This window comes from Artemia franciscana, chromosome 13, assembly GCF_032884065.1.
Source record: "Artemia franciscana chromosome 13, ASM3288406v1, whole genome shotgun sequence".
Classification (NCBI taxonomy): Eukaryota; Metazoa; Arthropoda; class Branchiopoda; order Anostraca; family Artemiidae; genus Artemia; species Artemia franciscana.
In genome coordinates this window covers 23,034,357-23,055,878 of record NC_088875.1, presented here as the reverse complement: position 1 = coordinate 23,055,878, position 21,522 = coordinate 23,034,357, and the positions used below count along the sequence as shown (strand labels likewise).

The following is a 21,522-nucleotide window of genomic DNA, read 5'->3' as shown; positions in this document are numbered from 1 at the left end:
TGTTTCGCTGAAAGTATTTAAAATTTTTATAGTTTCTTCTGTTATTACTATCATCACTGTCATTTTTTTTTAGAAAATATCTTCATCTATTGCCATGAAAAACAGAAAATATTCTTGTTTCAGATCTTAATATATTGCATCTTGTAAAATTTAAAAATATAATACACAGGAAGTAAGTTCGAGCATAAAAACTTTCACAGATAAGACAAAGTAAAGCTAAATTTACATAGTATTTTACTCTGGTTAATTATTTACATAGTGACCGTTAAAATTTAAACATCGGTTCTAACAATAGACTCTAGGGTGGATGCTCAAAGACTTCCCAATTAAACTGCAAAAGTAAGTCTTCGGCTGATGCAGCTGAGTGATGATGCGCGTTGTCGTGTAGGACGGATGACGCCTCTGGTTAGCAATCACACCTTTTTGATTTCGATAGCGGCGAATTCGGTTTAATGTCTGACAGCAGCCCTCTGAATTTATAAACTTACCTCTCGGTATGTAGTCTTGTAGATGCTCAAAATTTGTTAGGTTTTTATTGTTTAGTTTTTTTTATTGGAATCCGAATGCTGCGTGGACTTTGAAACCTCCTTGCCGAAAATGTAAACACAATGCTATCCTCAAATGAAAGAAGAAGAAGGTAAAACAGAATATTTTAAATTTATAGATTAGTAATACAATAATCTATGATCTGGCTTCTTTTTTTTTTTTAATCCACACTGACCAATTGGTCTGATAAACAAAATATTCAACACTATCCAGCGTCTTCATAAGTAATCGTAAAGCTGTTGTGCTTTATTAATTTTAATCAGTGTCTACTATACAGAAAATGGAACAAGCATTACAGACACTTAACATTTTTCAATGAGCTAAATTACAAATTTTAAGGATCATCAATATCCGAATCTCCCATTAAAAAGCATTTGCACTTAGGTTTCAAAGCATTTGCACTTAGCATTTGGCTAAGCTCGTCTTCTTCCTTTTAAGTTGCAGGTTTATTTTGTTACACGAAAGCAATTTGTAATCTGGCTCATTCAGCTTGGCGACATTATACTGTCAATCTTATACTGGCACTGCCAGTAGGCTCCTTTTTTCTCAAGTTCAGGATAAAAATAAAATGTTCGGGAAAGAACAGCAGAAACATAAAATTTAATTAACAACCTGAAATAAGTTGTAGCATTAAAGTACCAGCTATCATAATATTTGAGTATTATTTCGCCAAAAAATTCACCATGGTTCCGACAATAGAACAAAGCCCAACAGGGAAGAACACGTTGCAAATTAGGCCAGAACGCCGAGAATTCTAAACATCCCCATAAATTGGAATGGTGTTGATGTAAATTAAAAATAGGTTAAGTGTCAATTATAGAAAGTTGTCGTACAGCATAAGAAACAATCACAAATTAAGCTCTATAAGATGTTGGATGAAAAAAAAGAAATAAAAACTTCCCAGAAGCTGAACTTTTAACAAGTTCCTTCGTTTCATTTTAGCAAAATGAGAAGCGTTGCCACGTCAGTATTGTTCTTATCCAAAAATCATTTTTAGATATTCCCGATTTCTGTTTTAGAGTCGCTTAAGTGAAAATAAAAAAATATGGTTAGTCTAACTGCAGTTTTTAATGTTTAAGCCTTTCGAACTAGATAAGGGAGTATATATTGATTCATAATTAAATTCTAGAAAAAACAAAGTTCGTTTCACAAACTAGAAAGCTATATGAAGAATTTTTAGCTGGTTTAGAAGTTTTTTCTTGAAAATCTGGTCGCAAAATCAAACCCAGTCGGAAAAAAGGAAAAACTCGCCATTTGGATTTTCGCAACCGAATTTTCATTATATTTTTAGGAACTATATAAAAAAAGAAATTGGACGCATGCTCAAACACAGTTTCAAGTATTATTTCGTTATTTCTAATTTTACTGACCAGTACGTTATTGTAGTGGCAAGGATTCTGAATCCGAGAGAAGGCACGGTTGAAAGTATAATTGGCTAAATCACCTTACCAAATAAGGATAAAAAGTTAAATAACATGGAATGTTCTCAGCACAGTTGTGAAACACATCTAATGTGGTTAACCTACAAAAGTAAAAACAATAGCATTTCTATTTTTACAATACTCAAAATTTACTATGAAAAAATGAAGACCCAACATAAAAAAAAAACAAGCATTAAATTTCATCTTGTTCCCTCAAAATGACAATTTTCTTTTCTTTAACTTTGCCCTTTTTTCTTTTAAATTAATTAATAATCAATAGAGTTAATATATTGGCAGGTTAGCTCATCAGATACTAATTACACAAAAGGAAAGTAATATGGAATAGTTTCCGGACAAAGTTCCGAGAACAAGCCTTGAAATATCTAATATGGTGAATCAAAAAGGATAAAACAATGTTTGCCATGAAAAATATACATTGAAGGGCTTAAACAGGATTATGTGTAGGCCACTGGGCATAAGGAAACATGTTAAATATACAATTATTTGTTATATTAATCTGCAAAATAATAGGAGTTAACATATTTGCATGGGGAGAACCTTTATCTTCACTTCTTTCGCTTTTGTAGAATTTTTTAAAAACAAATTTGTGAAAAATAAGCATGGATTCGATCAGTCTTTTCTCCATTTTCAAATTCTTGCTGAAACAAATGGGATCTACGAAATTTGTTTGTAGATGCCAATATATACAAAAGTTTAAGATTTAAGAATTAACGACGCTTCTTGACTACTATGGTCCCTGTGTCGGCCCTGCAGCGTGATTCGATCTCTGGGTCCCGTATTACCAAGACAAGGTCAAATCCACTGCGCCACCACAGGACAAAAATATATACCAAATGCAATGGTGTCAATACAATTTTAAATATCATTATTTCTCAGATCACTTGCTAATAGAAAAAATAGGTTATATTAGGTGGTTAGATGGCGGTTGGGCGTTTGTTTGAGCACGTTTTTAATACTAAACATAGACTTAGAGAATAGACACATAAAAATTTAGAAGTGTGGTAGAAAAAGTGTAAAACAATGAAATAAGTGAAGATAAAGGTTACCTCCCCCTGCAAATATGTTAACTATGATTATTCTGCATATTATGAAGTAAGAATTGTTTTCTTAAAATGTTTCCTTGTGTCCATTGACCTATCTAGTTATATATCCGAGGGTTGCCTTTTTTCTCAGTAGTCTATGTTTCTTGCTTTGTTTCAAAATACTTTATTTCTTAACTCTACGGCTCGGTCTAGACACAAAAGAGGAAGCCTTTGGGACTGTGTACTCCTAAAATCTAGAAATTTAACTATTTTGCCTGCATTCTCTTAATGTTTCAGTTGAATTCGCTCATTCGTACGAACGTACACGCTTGGGTCGCTCAAGTAAATACGAAGCGTTGTTAATCTTTTTTTCAGTCAATACTCAGAAATTAGGAGCTGAAAACAAATAAATACCATTCCCTCGCAACAAAAAGAAACGATATTACAACAAGTAAACGGGGCTAAATTTCTTTACAGAGATTTAGTTTTTTATTGCCCAATAGATAACCCTTTAGCAGGCTTGAAAAACAATAAAATGCCATAAAATAAAAATATGTTTATCAGGACTTATTGGCACAGAAAGGAGAGGAGAATATGATAATTAAAAAATGTCACCGACAAGTACTTTTGACCCTCCCCCTCCCCCTGTAAAAGTTATTCAAAAGGCAAAACCTCTGAAATATTTTCAATCTGGAGCCACATTTTCATTTTAACAACCCATTTTCTTCCCTAGCCATTGAACCGAATAAGTGCGTACATCTCTGAAGTAACAAATCCCCTTTTATTTTAAGCAAACTTCCTTAATGCAGGTTTTCATTGACTTTTCCTCAGTCAATTCAGCTTACTTTAAACATATTTTAAATACAGCTCCCTTGTATGTCAGTGCTCTAAGCGGGCACGATATTTCTCTTAAATTTACATAAACTTAGTTTAAGGTTTAAATCTTAAGAGATTAAAACCATCTCATTTTGCCAAGGTGCATAATTGCTTACTTAAAAGAAAACAAACTACAAATTTAAGCGATTAAATCTCTTAAGGGATTTAACCATCAATTTTAGTCTTAAAAATCAATCTCAAGAGATTAAAACCATCTCATTTTGCTAAGGTGCATAATTACTTGCTTAAAAGAAAACAAACTACAAACTTAGGAGATTAAATTTCTTAACAAATTTAACCATCAATTTTATTAACGTCGCATGTCTAGTTGTTGAACAAAAGTTTACTATCCCAAATGGTCAAAATTTAAATGGTGATAAAAATGGTTTACAATCCTTAGGTTTTTTGTAGGAGGTGGAGGAGGGGGGATGGAGGTTCAAAAAAGAATCTTCACGCAGAGTGGGAGAGGAGTATTTACCATGGTGCTGGCCTAGGTTGTTTAACACTGCTACGAACTTTTAAAATCGTAATTGCTGTAGACTGTCGTCAAAAGACCAGACAAAATTAACATAGTTTTAACCCAACATTGTTAATGTTTCATAGCCTCAAAATGTATCACATATACTTTTAAAATGAGCAGAAATGGGACTTGATATAATATCACTTCGGCAAAAAAAGAATAAACGTATGCATTACAATTCTTTAAAAAAAATTTAAGCAACAGAACGTATAGCTAGCCAAACATAACCTCCAAGAGTACCTAAAGCGCATGTTTTTAGGTAAAGTGTCCGCCACCAGGATGAGAACCCAAGAGGAATGAGTAAGCTAGCGAAAAATACAAAACTGGGCAATGTTTCACTGATACGTAATTTCAGCTGCTTTCCACCAGCTGTTATCGGCAAAGGATCTGTCAAGTTGTAAAAGGAATCGAGTAACCTGAAAGAAGAAAAACTGATTAAACGCACTAAATTTATACAAAAAAAAAGAACAAGAAAAAAATGTTATAAAAAACAATCAAAAATAAATTACCTTAATTCGCATTTCGGAGTTATAAGAAGCGTGATGTTCCGTTGTTGATGATCGTGATAGATCAGGTTGCTATATTAAGGTCAAGCGACAAACCATCAGGACTAGAGAGTGTTGAGATATGCAATTTAAGCCTATTCGGTAACGGTGATCACATGGTAGGTATAGTTCAAAAACCATTCTCCAGCGATTTAGAGTTGGTACCGCCGCACAACAGCAACTTTGGATTGCGTGTGCGAGATGGTTGGGTATGACAGGCCGCATCCTCCTCCAAGAATGTTATGGTACTGAGGACCAGGAGGGAATTTCCCCCTGGAATCTCCGTGGTTTGGCCTCCCATTCCTTTTAGAGCCTCTTTTTGAATTCCTCAGGCGAGGTTGCAGGTACTATCTCTTGACTTAGTTAGTTCCAATCGTTCACCACTCGCTAGCTGAAAAAATCTAGTCGGACCTTGGTGTTAACGGTGGATTTGAACAGCTTTTTAGAAAGTCCTCGTGTTTGTTCTTGATGGGGAGAGAAGGTGAACAGCCTCTGGATAATGTAAGGGTTTAGAAGTTTTGAGTTGGATTTGCAAGATACAACTTCAATGAAAGCGCTTCTGGTAAATGATGGAACTCAGCCAATTAATAATTTGGTTCTATATTTTAAATTCACCAGTTTCTAACACGAACTATAAATATTCAGACTAAAAACATACTTTAAAACTTAAAACCCAAAAAATAAAGAGAGGTTTCAAAATAGACAGTTTAAAGGAAATCAATAGCTGTAATATTAATCTGACTCATCATATCTTTGCATCACGATCGTAACCAAAAAAAGGAGAAAAAACAAGAATTTACTTAAGGACATCCTCTTCAACTTAGCGACGTCACGAATAAATGATTGGAAAAATATGTTGTTAATATTTTTGGGGTTTGGGTAGTTCAAATGACGCGCGAAACAAAATTGTGCCCATTAAGATAAACACTTGGGTTTGAAAGCTGTCCATGTGTCACATAAACGTTAGACTTCCACCAACAAAGACAAGTTCTTCAGCTAAATGCAAATGGAATATTTAATCTAATGTTGTCTTCTGTTTTGTAAATAAGTAATTCCAAAATGTGTTGTTTCGTGTTCTATTTTTTCCGTAGAAATTTCGCATAGTTCATTTATAGTTACAGAAACATGGCTAAATGAGCATAACTCTGCTCTCTTGGATATTCCAGGGTATACACTTTATCATAGGAATCGTCAACTTCGACAACATGGCGGAATTGGTACGTATATACGGAGCGATATCGAGGTTTTGGTAAGAAATAATCTAGTGCCGTATCACGAGATGTTATTTGAGCCACTTATCCTTCAGCTTAAAATTAAGCCAAAAGATGTTTATGTTGTTGTACTATATAGACCACCATCTGGGTCTATACTGGCCTTTGTGGATATTTTGGAGGAACAGTTGGATAAACTACCTACTGGTTCGCACCCATTCTTCATGCTTGGGGACTTCAATATTGACCTTAATGATATGAATTCGAATACTCCTATGGATTTCCTACAGCTTTGCATGTCATATAGTTTATTTCCCACTATTAATATTTGTACGCGTGTTACCACTTTAACGGCAAAGCTAGTTGATAATATTTTTTCTAATTCAAAATTTTCCCGAGGCAGCAAAGCCCTAGACTGAAAATGAGTATATTACCTGTGCTTAACCAGAGTAACCTAGAAAAGTTTAAACAAGAGATTTCTAATGTTGATTGGAATAATGTAGTTGAAAATCTAGATGATATAAAAATAAGTTTTTAGAGATTTTATGATACATTGATCTCCATTTTGAGTAAAATTTGTATATGAATCGGACAAGGTCAAGGAAAAAGATACCAAAAAAGCCGTGATTGTCACCTAGTCTTCTGCGGTGCATAAATAAAAAAGAACAGTTATATAGGGATTCAATAAGGAATGAAAATGATCCAGTTTGCACTAGAATTTATAAAAATTATAGAAATGCTTTTAATAAACTTTTGAGAAACGCGAAGAAAAAATATTTGAGTGTAACTTTAAAGATACTTGTGGTAACCCAGCTAAAACATGGAAAATTATTAAAAGTGTTATACCTTCAGCAGATCCGGTTCTGCCTGATGAAGTTACTGCAAGTGACGGGTTAAAATCTAATGAGCCTGAAGTAATATGCAATGTTCTTTCGGAACATTTTGCAACTGTTGGGGCTCGATTTTCTCGTACTACAGTAGCTTCTGATAATGATCCTCCGCTTGAGACTTTTATGGGTACTTCTGTCGATGTATCAATGTATCTAAGACCTGTTACTCATGATGAAATTCGTAAGATTATCTTTGAGATGAAAAGTTCTTCGGCTGGGAGTGATTCCATTAACCTTCTTGTTTTAAAAACCGCGTTTTCAAGCATTTCACATATATTTACGTCCATTATTAATGCTTGTTTTAAGCAAGAAAAGTTCCCCAATTGTCTTAAAATCGCAAGAATAACTCCTGTGTTTAAGGGTGGTAACAAGAATGATTTGGGGAATTATAGACCATTTTCATTATTACATGTTATTTCACGAATTTTTGAAAAATGTATTAATATTATAATTTATGAGCATTTGGAACGTAATAAACTTTTACATCCAAATCAGTTTTGTTTCGGGAATGGTAAAACAACAGAAATGGCGATTTCATTTATTACTACTATAATTAATGATGCTCTTGATAAAAAGCTTAGGGTAGCTGGTATATTTTTGGACTTAATTAAGGCGTTTGACACTGTTGATCGTCGAATATTATTTAAAAAATGTGAATTTTATGGATTAAGGGGTGCTACATTGGGCTTGCTTTGCAGTTATCTTCAAAATAGACAGCAGTATGTCAATTTACAAGGATTTTTGTCTAGTAAAAATGTTGTTAATTGGGGGTTTCCCCAAGGATCCGACTCTGTTTTTAATTTTTATTAATGATCTGCCGCAAGTTGTGAAAGCTCTGCCCAGAATTGATGACTTTGTTGACAACGGTCCTAGTAAGACCCAGGTTACTATGCCCTTATTTGCTGATGATACAACCTTGGTGTGTGTTCCCTCTACGGAACTACTGCTCATGTCAACGATAAATGCAGCAATGAGCAAGATATGTACATGGCTTAAAATAAACAACCTTGACCTGAATATAGATAAGTCAAATTTTGTTATTTTCTCTCGATTTCCGAATTTTACCCTTGGTTTACGGAAATGATTTCGGAGCGGGGAATTATTAAACGAACAAGGTTCACCAAATACCTCGGAATCAATGTTGATGAAACCCTATCATATAAAGATCATGTGAAGTCAGTTTCGAAAATAGTGATCATGTAAATTAGGTATCATGCGCAAATTAAAACAAATTTTCCCCTTAAATGTTCTACGGTTGTTATACTTTTCCCTGATTCACCCCTACATTTTGTATTGCTCGTCGATTTGGCTTGATACTTTCCCTTCGATAGTTCGTCCAATCCGTGTGATCCAGAATAATGCTATCCGAGTTTTTTGTGGTGTTGGGAACTAGGAGTCTATGAGGTCTGTGTATAGAGATTTAAATATAATGCCTGCAGCTGGATTATGTGATTTTTATACGTTGATTTTTATATATAAGTATTACAGTGAGAGCCTTCCTGATTGTTTTACAGGAATACTTTGTGAGAGGTCTAATGTTCACCACCACGTTACTCGGATACGAGGAAATACTGAGGTTCCTCGATTAGTTTCAAGCAGGTCTTCTTTTTCACTTATTTACAGAGCTTCAAAACTTTGGAATAAACTGAGCATAGATATCAAGGAAATAGGTAGCTTTGTCCAGTTTAAGTCTGATTTACGTGTGGAGTTGCTCGGTAGGTATACTTTTGAAACAGATTAAGTAAAACAAATTTACCATAGGTTATTCATTTGTAATATTTATGTATTTTATTGTTTGTTATTTTTTGTTGTCTTGGGGTTACGCAAGGTAATGTATTGTTTATGTTTTTTTTTATTGTTGATGGTTTCGGTATACGGTCTCATTCTCCATATTCTCTCTTTGTTTTCCTTGAATTTAGCACAGCCTCGCAAGCATCGCTTATGTTGTGCTATTGATTAAGAAATGTTTATTTCTAATAAAATTGTTCTACTACTACTACTACTACTACTACTACTGCTACTACTACTATAAAAGAGACGATAAACTCAATTGATCTGCAAGTCTACATCGAGATATATGTACTTAGTTGCAGCTTAGCCTCCCTTAAAGGGATATGCAAAAAAAATTCCAGTATATATCCCTTTTTCCAAAACAGACATTAAGAAACGAACTGCAATAAATACGTTATTTAGTACCATTAGTAATTTAGGGTGTATTTACCAACACAACATTACTGGACTTCATGTGGTGTCTCCAAAGCTGAAAATGGATTATCCATCAATACAGTGAAAGTGATGACCACAAAATGACTAGTGAAATTAAAAAATGTGAAGTATCTACATTGTGAGTTTTGTTTTCGGATGGTCAAATTGCAAGTTCGGTCTTAGACTTTAAATCAGCAATCCTAAGCTCCATATAACAGGACCCTGAAACAAACTGAAACCATTTCTAAATTTGGCCAGATATGGTGAATTTGATGGTTTAATTTTCATCGAGACCAATCCACTCTTTAGTGGCATATTCACCCTTTCTTGAATTTAATAATAGTAAAAAAAAGCAAAAAAATAAAAAACAGTTTTTCGGGGTGGAATTAAAGAGAGAAGATGAAACTCAAAACGAACAAAAATTAATTTTTCGCAGTTTATGCAACACATATCTGCAATATCGGTTCAAATAAACTGATTCATAATATTTTCCAAGGTTTTTAGAATTCTAAAAACCTAGCACTGACTGAAAACACAAAATCGACGCAACAAAGCGCGATTAGGAGCAGAAAAGCCCTTAAACACCGAGCAGAAAATAAAAGACTAATTTGTAAGGCTTTCAAAAGTCTTTCACCCGGAGAGTCTTAGAATACAATTTCAATCCTCTCAAAACAGTATACAAGACGGAGGATTTTACAAGAGGAGTGTACAAGAGGGAAATTTTAAATTTAAATTCAAGGTTTTCGACAACAGAGATTATGATGGTGCCCTTTTAACGCTTCCTAGCCTTTCCATTCCAGATATAGCACTTAAAAGTGCCATTTTGGGTAGCAAGTGGCAATTAATAAGGTCATCAAAACGAATTTATAAGAAAGCACACAGATATAAAATTAAGTTTTAAAGGAAACCCTAAACAGATCTCTATGTTGCAATTGCCTACTAGTTCTATTAGTCAGTAAACGAATTATGAAAGATATTAAGGGGACTGGGAGGGAATACATACAAGAGGAAGATTATAAGTCTAAGGTTATGTTTTTCAACCATGGAGATTATGGTGATACCCTGTTCATTCATCTTTTCTGTTCCAGAAAAGGCACCCAGAGTACCGTATTTGGGAGCTATATGGCACTTTACAAGGGCATTATCAAGTTGAATTTTAAAAAGCACGTAAATATAAAATTTTGCTTTCAAATGAGCCCTTAAAGATCTCTCTACAATGTTCCAGGTCCCCAATAGCGGCGACAAAAAGACAAATCAGTGCTACCCGTAAAAAAAAGTGATTTTCCTTGTTGTTCAAGGTGAGGGTCTGTAGTTTATCTGTGTTGGGTTTTTGACAAAGGCAATTCCAGTGGTGAACTTTCATTTCGATCAGACGCCATTTTAGAGAAATTCCAGGCTCTTATTTCGAAATTCCCATAAATTTTCATGACAAATTTTATTATTACAGTCAGTCGAAATAATAGTTACCATTTAAGAATAAATTACAAATGGAAATTCTGTCTCACTGTCCAGTTTTTTTTCAAAATACGGTTTTAAGCTTTTAGTTACTATGGGCAATGGTTCACTCTTTACTAGGTTACAGCTGCCGCTAAAACCATGATCACGCAAATTATCTCATGGTAATAACTTTAGAATTGAAAAATTGATGAATACATATTTGGAATCAGCATAAAAAGAGAATTTTTTTGTGTACATACGCATTTTTTTTTATAAACTTCCTTTTTAAGAACCTTGATTTCTATTGACAGGTATCACTATTTCCACATCGTTCTTTGTCATGAAAGGCTTCATTCAGGCGTTAACACCAGCGCAAAAAAAATCCATATGAGAAAAATGTAAAAAATTGCAGATAGTGTTAACTGATTCACTGCTGCCACGTTAAATTACTGGTGCCCAACAACTCTTCGTCAATATGTAGAATCTCTAGTCAATTAGACAAGTCTAGTACTATCTACTAATCTAGTACTATTTCGTACTATCTACAAATCTAGTCAATCTAGTCTAGTACTATTAGAATACAAATTTACTAAACTTTCAAGCTTTGATGGTGGTCCTCACTAAAATCGATCTATGGTACAAGGCCAGTGCTTTTGGTATCTATAATCGAAGTGTCAGCTTGCTATTTTCGGGACCGGAACGACCCACAATTAGTGATAAGGAAAGAGTTAAAGAAAGACGGAAAGAACATTTTGAGAATTTATAAACCGTGATAGAGTTGTAGGAAAAGATATAGAGGAAAACGAAAAAGTGTGTGATACCTTGGATGTGAAGGAAGGTTTGTTTTGTAAGGAATAATTAGCGACAGAACTAAAAGGATTAACAAATAATAAGGCTCCAGTTGCCGAAAGTGTGGTGAATGAGTTTCTTAAATATGGTGGCTCTGAGGTTAGAAATAAGTTACTGAAGATTATGAATATGATTTTTTGAAAAAGGGCAAGTACCTAACGATTTTAGGAAAACCTTAATCAAACCAATGTATAAGAAAGGCGATCAAAGTGAGTGTTGTAATTATCGGGACATTAGTCTGGTCTCTGTAGGTAACAAATTACTTAGTAATGTAATAATTTTTGGACTAACAGATGCTTTAGACACAGTTATAAGAGAAGAACAGTGCGGCTTTAGAAAAGGTAGAAGATGTGTCGACCAAATTTTCACTCTTAGGTTAATAATTGAGAAGTGTCTTAGTTGTCAAACACGACTAATCCTTAGTTTTATAGATTATAAGCAAGCGCTCGGTTCTGTTGATAGAATAGCTTGGAAACAGGTAAGGCACTGTGAGACCACGGAACCAAATGAGGAGGAAAAGCTCTCCTGGACTTATATTATGCTGATGATTTAGGCATCCTGAATAAAAGAGTGATCATAATGAATGAACTTTTAGAGGTTTTATGAGTTCAGGGTGCTTGAATAAGTCTGAAAATTAATGTTAAGAAGAGTAAGTCACTAAGGCTAGGAGTAAATGGAGAGGAAAAGGTGATGTTGGGTAACGAAAAGATTGATCGGGTGGGTAGATTCACTTACCTTGGTAGTATTATTAGTAAAAACGGTGGGAGCAGTGAAGGTGTTAAAAGTAGAATAACCAAGGCTCAGGGTATTTTTCAGTCAAAATTTTTTGAAGAATAAGAAGATAAGTCTGCCAGCCAAGATTAGAATACTGGGAGTTAAAGTGATGACAGTGGTCAAATATGGCTCTGAAACATTGGCGCTCCGAAAAGTAGATGAAGATTTGCTAGATTTTTTCCAGAGAAATTGCCAAGATTTGCTAGATTTTTTCCAGAGAAATTGCCAACGGATTATTCTGGGTACCCGGCTGACTGACCGTATTTCAAACAGTAGACTGTACAAAAAATGTGGTTCAATTCCGCTTTCTAGGGCTATAATGAAAGAAAGGCTGAGAGGGCTAGGGCACGTTCTGCGGATGAAGTATAACAGATTGCCGAAGATTGTCCTTTTCACCCAACCGTTTAAGGCTAAACGGAAAGCAGGTAGTCCCCGTCTGGGGTGGGAGGATGTCATAAAGAAGGGAGGGTATCAAGAGGGGGACTTCGCATAGATTGGAATGGAGGAGGAGCGCACGTAACTGTGTTGGCCTCAGGCGGCTTGGTGCTGCGGTGAGTTGTCAGTGGTAGTAGCAAAGGCATCAAAGGACGGGATAGAAACTTGCTAATTCCGGTATCCTAAGAAATACAAAAAACTGAATTTCAATCCCGACAATTTTTCCAATTGGGTTTCAAGGGCTGGACGAAAATTTTTCCTGCATTTTCCTTGGTTAGAGAAACCCCGGATATATTGTAGCAGACATTAATATTTTATTCTTATGGTTGTAGCAGACAATAAAGCTTTATTCTTATGGCTTTAAATTTCAGAATTCTGGGGAGGGAGGGAGGGGTTGAAGTGGAGGAGATACTACATAAAGGATCCTTTTTTTCTTCGATCTTCATAATTAACTTATGTTTTTCTCGCAGAACGAATTTTCCAAGGAATGATTCCATCGGTGCCTATCAGATGTACTATCATCACAGATTATCTATTAGGTTTCTCCAAATATCTCACTTATAGAAAATACATGGGCCGACGTGTTCCTCAATTACATTGGCTATCTAACAAAACTTGCCCGCAGGTGTAATGTCACGCAACGTCATTGGATTGATTAACAATCCGCCTGCGCTTGGATACGATAAAATTCCGCCCGCTTAATTTCATTGGATATCGTCAAACATCAGGAGGCCAAATTGTCTGATCGGATAGATTTCAGGTTCGCAAAATTATTGAGGTGAGAAACCTGTGTGAGCATCAATAATCTGTGCTATCATGTAGCAGTGTTACTTCAATGATTCTCCTGAACACCGAAATTAGCAGTCAGAATACCCGATCTAAGATACCTTTAAGTTTTTTGAGGACTGAATTAGTAAGTTACCGCCCCGACTTCAAACCCACAAAGAAAAAACCCCAGTACCAGGGCACCGACTTTAGTTTTTACTGTTTGATAGTCATTTTTAATAATAGGGAAATTAACCACTTGGTCCATAACGTTATGTAAAAATGTTCTTTGGGAACAAAACTATCTATCTCTTTCCCTCCACAATAGTTCTCTATGCCTTTTATTGGACTGTTAAATATTGAAGAATGGAAACAACTAAAAAACAACAACATTTATCTTACTTGTCGTTTTCATAGTAAAGCATATGGAGCCACTTCCTAAATTCATCTTCATTTACAGGCACATCATGGATGGGTACTCTCTTCACATTGATATGAACTTCTTTGCATCGTCCTAACAAAATATCTGCAAACAGATGAGCAATTATCGAACATAAGAGACATTTTCCTTACCAGAACTTACACCTGATATGTGACCATACTTCAGTTTATCAGTCATTCTATATCGAACGGCAGCCCAAAGGTATACGAGCTATTATTTTCTGTTTTTCTTAAACGTCTTCTATGGATAAAGAAAAAAGCGGGCTTTCCCACACTTTCCTGTGGAACTATTACAAGGACAAAAGACAGTTAGCTCTGTTTAAAGCTTAAATAGTTTCATTGAATAAGTAATCCGTTACAACCCTCTGGGCTTTAAACGAAGGATGTACGGAGGGTCAGCCCTGTCACACTTAGGGTAAATTCTATTGGTATAAGGCTTGGAAATCGCGTTTTACTTTCATATTTTCTTTTTAATTTAGTGATAAAGCATACTCAGACAAAATGTATGAAACGAAGTTAAACAATTCTGTGTACGCACAGAATATTCGACAACTTGCGTGTCATTTCCACGAGACTACAAGAGTCTCTATTTGATATTATTTCAAAACCATTTGTGAAACATGTAAACAACATATAGCTAAAATTCAAACGTTAAAAGTTCAAATATTATTTGCGAAATATGAGCTTTCTATTTTTATCTGTAGATGGGGTGGTCTCTAAGCCTCTATTTGATATTATTTCAAAACCATTTGTGAAACATGTAAACAACATATAGCTAAAATTCAAACGTTAAAAGTTCAAATATTATTTGCGAAATATGAGCTTTCTATTTTTATCTGTAGATGGGGTGGTCTCTAAGCCTCTATTTGATATTATTTCAAAACCGTTTGTGAAACATGTAAACAACATATAGCTAAAATTCAAACGTTAAAAGTTCAAATATTATTTGCGAAATATGAGCTTTCTATTTTTATCTGTAGATGGGGTGGTCTCTAAGGGCTCAGGTGGTCTTTCTATTTTTATCTGTAGATGGGGTGGTCTCTAGGCCTCGGAATAGTCAGGTCGAAACATTAAGCCGTTAAACCGTTAAATTGCCGTTAAGCCGTTTAATTGGGGTGCAAATTGGATTTACTTTTTTATTTTTTATTTTTTTTTTGGGGGGGGGGGGGGTTGTGTGTGTTTTGGTTCGCGTGGAGTCGCATGGGAGAGGATTTCTGTGGGTTGGTTGATCACTGAAGTAATTATGGAGATTGTCATTGCAAAGTCAGCAGCCTCGTATTACAAAAGAGGTTAAGAACTTAAAAAAAACTAATTACGAAGAGTAATTTCTTTTTCTTCATTTGTCTCAATCAAAGAAAAAGAACCTTCAAGTTATAATAAAACCTAAAACATCAAAATATAATTGTTGGCACCAAAAATTTTTGTTCAGCAAAATTAATACAAGAAACTTACCATCTAGCTGAGGTGCTTTCTGCCTGCCATTTTTTTGAATAGTACTTCCATAAATACATGTTACATTATAAACAGCATCTAACGAATGTTGCATTGACTCGAAAATCAGCCAAGAGCCTTTGTGCCGGGGTGTGAGGAGGTTCCGTAAAACCGGCAGATCCGCGTCTTCGGCCGCCTTCTTTGACTTTTCAATGGCAGGATGGTTTGGTACAAAACGTGTTCCTTCAGGGAAAACAACAATCCAGGACTGTAAAAGTACTTACAAAGCAAAGAGAAGAATTTAATATATATATATATATATTTATATATATATACATATATATATATATATATATATATATATATATATATATATATATATATATATATATATATATATATATATATATATCCATTATCAAGAAACTTCAATACGTTGTTGAGTGCAGTTTTACGAGGGTTTTAGGTATAAATTCCCCCCATAAGCCTCTTTTAATACTTTTCGTGCTGACTGAAATTATAGATCCCTCGACAAAAGTAATTGACAGTCCCGTCCAGTAATATTATTCATATTTTTTAGATATTGAATCAACGAGTTAGGTAATTATGAATTCTGTCATCATACTCACTGCCCAAATGAAAAAAATCTCTTTCAATAATTACTCTGGATTTGCTATTGAACAGTTTCCTTAATTTGGTATTCAACCAAATACTTTATAACATAACAAATACTAAATTTATTTAGACACGGAAAATTTTCAAAGGGATCTTTTTCCAATTCTTCGCATATGTAATCAAGATAAATTAATTTGGTAATTTATACAAATATAGGGTAAAGGTTAACTTAATCAGTATGGGATCAGCTCTATAGTGGGAACATCATCGTATTTTTCGATTCATGCAAAGGAATTCATGGATTTTCGGGGAAATTTCTTAACCTAACGACTTGATTTTAATCCAAAATACAGCAAAAAATTAATTAAATATTGGTTGACCAACAATACACAAGGGAGTTTCCACTGAGGAGTTTTCCTCAGGGAAAAATTCTTCGCAGGAAAGTTTTCCGGGGTTCTTAAATTTCCTTTCTTTTGAGATCGCAACAAGGCACAACGGCTAAGATAGTCTTATTATAAAGCTGAAGTCAACTATTAAAGTGCATATTACATTTGGTGAAAATTTTTACCACCAATTACAGCTTATCATGCTCACTTTTCACAATTGGGTGGCATTTGTAGCTCAAAAACTTTAGGGTTTAATCTGAGTCAAGAGCTGTATAGAATGGTCTTAAAAGAATACAACAGCAATGAGGATTTTAATTTTATCTAGTTATAGTCTAGGCATCTAGAACTAGTTATTCATTTTCGGTGAATTATTCGGGGATACACAACCTAACACCAACTACTTAATTATGGTCTTTCTTTACAATGAGAGGTGGGGAGGGGAGGCTAATTCCTTATGGTTGGAATTGAGTTTCTTTTAAACTAAGAAAACCGTAAACGAGCCAATCTTCCCAAGCTTGATGAACTGTTTTATAAATACAATGAAAAACATATTCTGTTACCCGTGCGGAAGAAACCCTTAAAACGTTTAAACAAATAGAAATAAGCGAAGTTAATTGGACATCAACTCGTTATTCTGGTAAGTTGATTTACCCCTTCAAAGTGTACGAAGGCAGAATTTCTACTGATTAAACAGCTATGAATTGGTTTCATTGAATTCGAACCGAAATTCTTACAGCAGGTCAAAAATTGATTTAGCTTTCAAATCTCCTCGTGTTCCTGCATTCTGCTTCGATACCATCGTAATTTTACAATTCATGTCTAAAACATCAAACAACGTTGAGAATATTGGTACTTCAGACGTTACGAAATTTATATATCATTGAATTGGTTTATCATATTTTGGATGATAGTTGTGCCCTAAGGAATTTTCAACTTGGGTAAATTCTGGACGTTGTCTACGTCCACTCTCCTTATTAGATACTCTAGCTTCACGTTTGCGCAGCAAAGTAATTCACAAATTTGAGCTAAATATGCCGCTTTTTCGCAATTTTGACACTCCCCTGCATTTTGACCTTTAAATACTTTTACGACCTCACTGTAATCTTTAAATACTTTTTATTTGTTTTCGAAGTCCAAAAATATTTTTTGTTTAGAAAATCCGATCCTGCTTGTTATTTGAATTGAATTTTGGTTAACAATAAAAGAAAACACAAGAAATATGCCAGAGCCTCTTGTCCAAAAAGTCGATGGATAGATTAAGAGACCAACCTAAAATAAAAAAAAAAAAAATCATGGAAACAATCTTTTGATAGGGATCTGTGTTTTGCATCTCCAGAACACAAGCGAACATTAAACATATAAGGTTGCTGACTATAAACATTTTAAAACATTATTTAAAACGTGTGTATTCTTGCACAAGTGAATACTAAGCCTGGTCACATTTATCACTTTGGGTTCGGAATAAAGGATTTAAGTTTTGCTTTTATTTGGATTTGAATGTCCTTGTTTTTTCAACATATCCTGGTAAACTCAGGCAAAATTTGGGAGGAGGGGGAGGGGTATCGTAAAGTATCTTCAGGGCTTTCATGTCGTATCATTTCAAAACTCAGATATTACAAGTTTCTCAAATATTGATGTAGAGACCAGATAACAAATGAGTTTATTTTTTGCCTGATTAAACCCACAGATATGGCACAATATTAAATATTTTGCATACTTTAAGCCCTTTCCTTAAAATTTTTCTTCACAGGGAGGTCTTAGCATGCTTCCAAGGACTAAATGATCCTCTCTCCCATTTTCTAAGTCCCTCGAGTGTGAATTCGTGACAGACATTTTTCTTACCTTTATCTTTGGATGCTTCAAATAATCTAATGCCTGTAACATCTTTCTCGGCTTAAAACTTCCTCGTTTGACGTATATGCATCCATGTTCATAAAAGTAAAAACCATATAAAGGTAAAGCTTGTAGAGAATATTTCATCACATATCGAAGATGACCAATTGACTTCTGTCTGATGGCAACAGCGTTGCAGATTACCCAATCAACTGCCAGAAAAATGACACTTATACAAAGAAAGTAACAAAACTTTAACTGAATGAAAAGGTTGTATGTTGAACAAATATGGTGTTGAATTATGCGTTTGATCATTGGGATAAAAAGCAAACAGTAGACTAGCCATAGACTGCTCTTCTGATTGTGTAATGTTTTGAGAAAGGAAACTTAATTAATTCTTAGTGCAAATATAAATATCAAAAAGGAATGAACGAGTAATTTAAAATAATTACCCCCACCACAAATATTTAGAGACCAGCATATCTGCAACTTGGGAGGAGGTGGGGTTGATTCTTCTTTTCCATAATATGGGCCCAGGATATTTTTCACGCAAAAGTCGAGACACTACGGGTTAACAATCAGCTTCATTAGTATTTTCGAACTCCTCCCCCTAGAAAATATCATACGCCTCATTCCTGTCGTAATGAATAGTGTGCATCTTTGGTAGCAACCAAAATAACGATTTTCTATATCCCTATATCGTTAATTCAAACATTATTCAGTTCAACCCTGAAATAAATACTACGATTATCAATTCTTATTACTTAATTCTGACCCTCTGCTCCTTTTTATTTCAGTTTTTCTGCTCGTCGGGTGTTTATCCCCTCGTTATGCAATTTAGTTAAAAAAAACTTTTTCCCACAGACAAGATTTTCAAAGAAAAGTAAAGAGCTATATCAAACCTAAAACGAGCAAACATAGTCATATAATGAGTAAAACTTAAAACGAACAGAAATTACTATGAGTGGGCGACTTAAACCGACAACGGACAGAATATTACTGGTTTTCTAAAAAGACTAATAACCAAATTAACAATATAGGCACAGAGAAAACGATTACTTCAGTGGTAGCCATAAATGCACACAATTCACAATGGCAGGAATGGGCAATGGCTTTATGGCCAGAGCCTCCACTCAGTTCGTGAGAATCCTCTCATAACTCTCACAGTAATAATAAAACGAACAGAAACTAAGATGGATTATAAAGATAAACTTAAAACGAACAGAAATTAACACAAAAAAGAGCCGGACTACAACCCACTAAGTCTTTAGGGCCATAAGGTCATTTGTGCTTTATTATCGATTTGTATTTCAAAAAGAATCTTAATAAGGGTGGAACTACTTCGCCCTCAAACCCTATAAAAGACACTTTACTGAAAACGATATGTATTCTCAACAGTGTGATTTTAATTATCAAATCATCAATAAGTAAAAAGAAGAAAATCACAATACTAATCAAGGTCACAGCAAAAAAATTCTTAGAATAATCACATTTCGTGACTTTCTAATTAATTCTATTACTGTAGAAGAACACTTTTTTTATCAAAGCCTTTCTTTCGATTCAATATCATACAAAAGTATAGAAAACTGATGCCTCAATAAACTTTTAAAACAAAAACATTGCTAGTTATTGAACCAATTTCTTTAGTTTCTTTTAATAAAATTATGAACTAGAAAAATCAACCAATGATCCATCAATTGTTTTTCTAAACATTTAAAAGGAATCTAAATAAAAGGAAGAAGACTTGCGAAACTAAATCGATTCTTCAAAATATAATTAAAAAGAATTCCTATAAATTTGTGCAAATTTTTTAATGTAAATAATAATTAGAGAAAACTGTTTAAAATATATTTTGATGTCAGAAAAGCACAAATGATACTTTGGCCTTCAGGATGTTTAAGGAGGTAGTCTTCTCTTATTAGAGGCAATTTCAGTTATTCCAAGATTTGCTCAATTATTAATTTTAAAAGCTGTTCGTGTAAGGTTTCAATAAATCGTGCATAGTAATATTTATTATTTAAAAATTTTACACAGTTATTCATTTAATTGTTCCAGAGAAAAGTTTGGTATTGTCCTGTTGTTTTTTTTTCTTTACTGTCGATTTCAGTTTTATTGTGAAAAAGTGGTAGGTGTCTGACCTACGCTATTTTCACGAAAAACTTGGACCTCAGGTCGGAATGGTGAATGCGACATCATATTTTGTAAACCCGTGTATATCCATAAGAAGGGTTTTGGCTAGTCCTTGAGCCGAGAGCCTGCATGTGGGAGATGAAGTGTAGTTTTATATTCTTTTTAGAGAGGAATAACTAAGGTAGATTTTAGTGTCCATGAAACATTTATATAAGTTTAGGACTTCAGTTCTTTGTACAAAATTCGTCCATGAGACGCATCATGTCGGGAATCTCAATGAAAACCCTTCATAGCTGTAATACAAATTGCAGAAAAAAAAAGGATATTGACTTTATAAAAAATGAGGTATGTCCAGATTCGGTGCAAAAGCAAACTAAGCCCTGATTTATTAGAGTCATGGTAATAACGTACAAAGTCGCCGTGAGCCCCTCATTACCCAGCCTCTCCCCATTAACCTTTTAGTGATAAAAACAAGCATGCTACGCTCTGTAAGAGGAACGAAGTTTGCCTGTGATCCATTGCTCATGAACTTAGTATGTTGCCACATGTTTGAATCAGAATCATGTTAAACACTTCAATAGCTCTTAAAAAAACTGAAGGACAGGCATGAATTTTGAATGTACATAATTGCATGCTGACACTGAACAAACTGGACCCTCGCTCACCCTTTTAATAGCCGAGAGTTAAGGATCTTTTGGCTTATTTGAACAGCAAATACACGAGGACCTCAATCGGCATGATTTGAGAAATTGAAATGGCCCCCTCTATGCCCCGCAAAATTTTTAGCACAAAAATAGGCATGATGCATCTTATTTGAATAGGAACAATGCCACGATTTTTAATCTCTATGTTGTAGGAACCAAACCTGACCGAGGATCACTCCAGCCCCTACAATCACCTGCATTTAGTAGAAGCGTAGCCATGCTTGATCTTCTTCAAATCAAAACGTGTAATAGCTTTAAATCTAACATTATGGTCTGAGGCTCAATAGAGCCCTTCCAACAACAATCCCCCACTAGCGTCCTTTCCATTTTAGGTGAAGCAGCTTTTTCAGTTTTCCTTATGGATTGAAGTTTCCTATACCTAAGAATTTAAGACATAAGCTTCAAACCAATAAAAAAACAAAATTTTTTTTGGCATTTTTGAATCAATTTTTAGTGGGCCTGTGC

General features: G+C 34.5%; 1 protein-coding gene across 2 annotated transcripts in view; it reads right to left on the bottom strand.

The window, feature by feature from the left end:
• Nucleotides 1–785: 785 nt before the first annotated feature.
• Nucleotides 786–21,522, bottom strand: part of LOC136034674 (1-acyl-sn-glycerol-3-phosphate acyltransferase epsilon-like) — a 29,562-nt gene continuing 8,825 nt past the window's right edge. Inside the window, exons 3-6 of one of the 2 annotated variants that reach the window (XM_065715991.1) lie at nucleotides 18,233–18,435; nucleotides 15,411–15,657; nucleotides 13,920–14,043; nucleotides 786–4,822 (exon numbers count right to left, since the gene is read on the bottom strand). In XM_065715991.1, coding sequence (XP_065572063.1) covers nucleotides 4,600–4,822; nucleotides 13,920–14,043; nucleotides 15,411–15,657; nucleotides 18,233–18,435 — 797 coding nt within the window. In that variant the 3' untranslated portion in view covers nucleotides 786–4,599. The remainder of the gene's footprint in view (nucleotides 4,823–13,919; nucleotides 14,044–15,410; nucleotides 15,658–18,232; nucleotides 18,436–21,522) is intronic. The other variant, XM_065715992.1, reaches the window with a different exon arrangement.